General features: G+C 34.7%; 2 protein-coding genes across 2 annotated transcripts; both read right to left on the bottom strand.

Annotated features, from left to right (window-relative positions):
- LOC122291790 (cysteine-rich receptor-like protein kinase 10) lies at nt 1–2,749 on the bottom strand. Its single transcript, XM_043099770.1, has 5 exons — nt 2,475–2,749; nt 1,890–2,120; nt 1,494–1,731; nt 542–698; nt 1–442 (listed from the first exon to the last, which is right to left on the bottom strand). Exons 1-5 carry the CDS (start codon nt 2,617–2,619, stop codon nt 110–112), a joined length of 1,104 nt encoding a protein of 367 aa, XP_042955704.1. The 5' UTR covers nt 2,620–2,749; the 3' UTR covers nt 1–109.
- Nucleotides 2,750–3,427: 678 nt separating this feature from the next.
- On the bottom strand, nt 3,428–4,216 carry LOC122301297 (cysteine-rich repeat secretory protein 38-like). The gene has a single exon (XM_043112537.1). It carries the CDS (start codon nt 4,214–4,216, stop codon nt 3,428–3,430), a length of 789 nt encoding a protein of 262 aa, XP_042968471.1.
- Between the last annotated feature and the right edge of the window lie 1,966 nt (nt 4,217–6,182).

Below are 6,182 nucleotides of genomic sequence, written 5' to 3'. Positions count from 1 at the left end.
TAGATTCTCTCGATCAAACAATTACAAAAAACAGTATTAAACAACCAGTTAAGGTATGAAAACGTTACGAAAAACAGATCTTGATCAGCATGTAGCATGTTATTATTAATCAGACAGTGGACACGACCCTTCCTGCCTCGGCCCCAATAGTTGAAGATTGATCAGAACCGGAAATTCCTGCCTCGGCCCCCGTTGTTGTAGATTGATCAGAGAAGGTAAATCTAGCAATAGAGAATGGAGGTGCGGATGGCTGAGGTAGGTATATCGATCTGCTTGCAAGCATGAGAACTACCAATGACATGGTAGGTCTATCATTAGGGTCTTCCTGAACGCACAACAACGCGATATGAATCAATCTCAGAGCTTCACTCACAGGACAGTCGTCGACCAATGTTTGATCTATCAACTCCACTCGCTTGCCTTCATTCCAAAGTCGCCATGCCTGTTTGGTATTGATTTTCATTATCTCAACTTATATATATACATATCGTATATAAACTTTATATTTGAGCTCGAGAAACAAATAAGAGATCAGGCCTACCTGTGGCAGAAGACTTTGTGCACGCTCTGGAATTGGATGATACAAGCCACTGTTCTTTTTCCCACTTATGATTTCCAGCAACAGAACTCCGAAGCTATAAACATCGGACTTTATTGAGAATTGTCCCTCCATTGCGTACTCAGGCGCCATGTACCCGCTATTGTATAAAGTTTTTATAGCACAGGATGGATTCAATCAGTAAAAAGCTAAAAAAGACGAAACGTATCACTGTTCTAGATGTAATATACTATCGTTAGGGGCAAACGTGAAATAACTATGACTAATTGAAAGCGGGCTTCCCTCCTTTTTAAGTTCTGTTTATTGCAGTTTTCAAATCACCATTGGAAATGTAATTTCTAATGTGTTTAAAACAGGAATTGAAGAATAAATAGCAATAGGAATGAACTGTCCCTTCCTCGAAATCATGCACACAGAGGGCACTAAAATTCGTAATACAATTGTTCTCGTATATTCTCAAATATTTTATTTCTAAACATTATTCAAATATAAAATATTTTCATTTTTAAATATTTAATTTTTTCATTTAATTATTACAATTTTTCAAAACTCATAAACAAAACATAAAATGCACAGAATTCTCAAATCATTTCACTTCCCAAACGAGCCCTAAGGATTTATTTGAGTTTTTAACAACACAACTATTCTTAAATATTCTCAGATATTTCCTTCCAAAATATTAGTTTAACAATTAACATAGATCATTTTTAAATTTCAAATCTTCAAATAAAACACAAAAAATAATATTACTTTTTTAAATTTAAAACCAAATATAATATTAAAATTTTATATTCAAATAATTTTTTAAATTTATATAATATTTGTATTCAATTTTTCTTTTATTTTTCAAAATTCAAAAAGATTATCTTAACTTAAATTATTTTGTTATTATTCAGAGATATTCTAACATATATCCTAAATGGGTTGGACTTACTATGTACCCACGATTCTGTTAGTGTTGGCCTCGATTTGATTGCTACCAAAATTTCTAGCAGTACCAAAATCCGATATCTTTGGGTTCATCTCATCATCTAATAGTACATTACTTGCTTTCAAATCTCTATGGATGATTTTGAGACGGGAGTCCTCGTGTAAATATAGAACGCCCCTTGCGATCCCATTGACGATATTTGCTCGTTTAGCCCAGTCTAGGTCTCTACGTTTTGTTGGATCTGCATTGTAATAATAAGGCAAATTTCACTCGATAAGATATTTTTGCCTTGCATTAGAGAAATAATTGGCAAATGATGAACAGGTGCTAAATGTAGCGTGTGAGCCTGTGAGTGTGTGTGTGTGTCAGTCATGAGAGAGAGAGAGAGAGAGAGCAAACCAAACAGGAAGGCATCTAGACTAGTGTTGGCCATGTACTCGTAGACAAGAAGCTTTTCAGCTCCTTCCAGGCAGCATCCCAGGAGCCTCACCAGATTTTTGTGTTGAAGTTTCACAATGAACATCACTTCGTTCTTGAACTCTTCAATACCTTGTCTGGATCTGATTGAAAGCCTTTTTACTGCTATTTCCTTTCCATCTATTAGCTTGCCCTGGAAACATTTCGTTTTTGAGCCGAAGAAAAAAATTTATCGCTGAGTAATGGTAGATGTATGCGTAGAAGTTCTATATCTTACGACATTAAGAGTTGTGTGGAAATATAACTGCTCTCAGATATTTTTAAATTATTTTACTAGTATTTCATTGATATTCATAGATATTTTGAGATATTCTTAATATCCTAACGAGCCCTAAGGTTCAGTGGCAGAACATTTCTTTTCTAAAATCAAGTGATCGTAACAATTATTCAGATACCAGTGATCTCCAACAATTTCTAAAATTTCTATGTGTTATGTAATCATTTATTTTCAAATGTAAATGTTCAAATAAATTTCTGACAATGGATATGTAAAAAACTAGATGTTTTTCACCTTATAAACAGGGCCGAAGCCACCTTCTCCAAGCTTATTCGAGTCAGAAAAATTGTTTGTAGCAGTCTGTATGGTATTGAGATTGAAGTACTGCATTTCTCCACTCTTGTCATGATCCCCGACATGCATACTTATGTCCATTGATGGTGAACCTTCAAATTCTTGTAATGGAATTTCTTGTTCTGAGTAGCAAAATAGATTAATCGCTAAAGGCAGTCTAGAACTACAATTATGTTTTAATCGAGTAAATTCACTATAAATCTACCTCGACTCTTCCTCCTGCCATGGAATGAATAAAACCACAAACCACAGAGAGCTACAACTACTGCAATTGAGGATATAGTAATGATTACAATCATTGTTGTATTTTTTCCTGCAGTCTCGTCATACAACACAACTGTAAGTTTTCACAAATCAACGACAGATCAATAAAAATATATAGGGACATGTCCTGCTAGCTCAAAATATGATAAATAAGGCAATTCTATGCTCAAAAATCATTGCTATCATTTGAATAGAGAATAGTTTCAGTACCCATACTTAATTCACCCGAGGAGTGGAAATAATACAGTAAACCCAGGGGAGAACTGCCAACTACATTCATGGTTGTAATCTTTATTGAATGCTTAATCAGCCTGTTTGTCCCAATTACTCTCTGTTCTGAAGACTGTCATTTCCTACTCATCTTTATATCATCAGTTTAGATCTCTCCCTCCCCTCCAATCACACCCCTCATTTAACATATTTACTTAGATTTACCGAATCTTTGTCATTTGAAAATTTTAAAATATGATAAATTGTCTAATATTCGTACTTTTTAATAATTAGAAGGTCTTAGATAATTGTTTCGTTTTTAAATTAGTTAGGGAATGATCAGCAAATAGACCTATAAAAAGTCAAAATACGCAGGGGAAAGGTTGAACTCGTATCTGAATCCCAATTTTCAAATTTAGGGCGCCAGCTTACCATTGCCTGGTTGGGGCATGGGCGGTGGAGGCAGAGGTTGGGGCGACGGTACTGGTTGCGGCCGAAGGAAAGAGTAGTTCTCATACCTTATAGTGCAACTCGGGGAGTAGAGTCCCCACCCTACTTTCGATATGCAACAAGTTTTAGCTACGTTTATCAAATCCTCTAAACAATTGGCGCAAGACGTACTATTGAGATCTCTAGTGCACTGCACCATCCCATATCTGCTTCCAGTCCCATCATCCAACGGGTTGAAATTTGCCCCGAACAACTTATCATTTGTTTTTGCTTCGGCCACTAGTTTGTCCATTAGAGATAATGCTACAGAATTAGGGTCATCAGAATTCATGACATTCGTCTTTAAAAGCGCTGGCGTCGTCTCTACCTTTCCAAAAAAGTTGCTGCCCGAGTACCTTAACATGCATTCATCGAACCATATAAAGGCAGTTCCACTGGATGGACACATACGTGCGATTTCTTGAGAGGCAAAATTGACACAGTCTGGGCAGTTCTCAACAAGAACATCGCCTCGGCAGAGGGCGAGGCCGTAGATACCATCAGAGGTACCGTTGAAGAAGCCATTGTTTTGGTTAACTCCGGGGGCTAATTTAGACACAAGGGCGCTGATCGGGTTCCCTTGGTTAGAAGTTTCGTTAGATTGCTCGAAACAAGAATGCGTAAGATAGATCCACTCGCAGTTAACGAGGCTGATTCGCGCGCATACTATGAATGATAGGAAAACGAAGGCTCTGGAGTTGCGAAAGAAAATCATTTTTTTGTTGTTGTTGTTGTTGTTAAATTCAATCAAATATGTTATTGTAGCTGATTTATTATAATTACAAAGTGTTGAAGGAAGTCAACATTCAACCAGGGCTGGCTGGCCGACTTAATAGGTTGAGGGCATAAGGGAAATTTTGAGTCACGCCTTTTACATTAAAAATGTAAAATACAATCAATTTATTTTTATTTTTATGTTATATTTTTATTTAAAAATCACTCGTATCATAAATCCATTTTTATTTAATATTTTTACCACCTTCTCGAGAAGTTCAATAAAAATTAAGTTTGAAAAATATGATAATCTAGATAGAGAATAAATTACATAAAATCTATTTGATACTTTTGATATTTTTTTCGTTAATTTATTCAATTGTTTTTAATTATGACTTTTTTTTCTTTTAAAAAGTTCTATTTGAAATATTTTTAAGAAACTTTCTTACACTAGGGAGTTGCCTGACTGGCCTAATGAAAGAGCCGGTTCAGAACTCTTTCCGAAGAATTAATCATCCACGCCATGTTTGGAAAATTCAACATTGACAATTTATAATAGTTTCCCACGCAACGCACTACTGAATCCGAACCCCCCTCTCATTAGGATCTCTTTTAAAAAATTCTGTTTAAAATATTTTTAAGAAACTTTCTTGCACTAGGGAGTTGCCTGATTGGCCTGATGGAAGAGCCGGTCTAGAACTCTTTCCGAAGAATTAATCATCCACGCCATGTTTGGGAAATTCAACGTTAACCATTTATAATAGTTTCCCACGCAACGCACTACTGAACCTAAACTCCCCTCTCATTAGGATCTCTTTTAAAAAAATATTGTTTGAAATATTTTTAAGAAACTTTTTTTCACTAGGGAGTTGCCTGACTGACCAGATGAAGAGCCGGTCTAGAACTCTTTTCGAAGAATTAATCATCCACACCATGTGTGGAAAATTCAACTTTGACCATTTAGAATAGTTTCCCACGCAACGCACTACTGAATCTAGACTCCCATCTCATTAGGATCGAAATCGACGGCAGTGATTCAATGAAGTTTTCGTTTTCTCTTCATCAAAGAATTAGAAAATACTTGTTTACACATCAATCCTATAAAAAGAAAGAGAAATTTTAAGAATATCATTTGTTGAATGATATTCTTAAAATTTTAAGAGGAAAAAATATCATTTTAAGATAGATATTTTAGTAATTTAAAAAAATTTTAAAGATAAAATTACCTATATGTATATTGCAATCCTCAAATGAAGACTGTATGTAGCATTGAAAATATATAAACTATGTCTTTTGACCACGTACCCAACATTGCGGGATTTTTGTCTATACCTTTATTATACTTTCCAAACAAGTCAATTTGGTGGAATCCTTATGCCAATGGCAATGTCTAGCTTCGATACAAAAAGAAAACTACCAACAACTTTCACTTGACTTTTTCTTCAAAAACAATACGTAGCTTATATTCTGATAACAAGTTACTAAACTTGTTTGGTTGAATGGATCATGAATGTACGAAATTAATTATGAAAATGTTTGGGTGTCCTCCAAATGTGTCATCTAGAAGTGCCCCTAGTGTATTTTATTTTATTTTTCACTTTTTGCTTTTTTTTAAATGATTTAAAAAGTTATCATTAGTGAATTTGTATGTGTATTTTTTTAACATTAGAAAAAAAAAATGTGGGTATTCCTCACGAGTTTAACTTGTCTAAAGATATTCCTCACGAGTTTTCCTATTCATCATTCCCAAGTTCATCAGAAAGTCCTCCCTCTATTCTCCTCCTTACTCCATTAATAGAATCTTTCCTTCCTCTAGGTCTGATCAGTTTTTAACACGGCTCGTTTGCTAAGTTTTATTTTTTATGCATTTCATTGGCGTTTTCATTCGAGATCCCTCATCATCTCCTCTTTTATTCCTAATTTAATTAATCTATTGCTGATAGACCAAAATAACTTAAGTAAAAAAT

The sequence above is a fragment of the Carya illinoinensis genome, chromosome 1 (assembly GCF_018687715.1).
Source record: "Carya illinoinensis cultivar Pawnee chromosome 1, C.illinoinensisPawnee_v1, whole genome shotgun sequence".
NCBI lineage: Eukaryota > Viridiplantae > Streptophyta > Magnoliopsida > Fagales > Juglandaceae > Carya > Carya illinoinensis.
The sequence above is the reverse complement of the archived record's forward strand: the minus strand, read 5'-3'. Positions and strand labels throughout refer to the sequence as shown.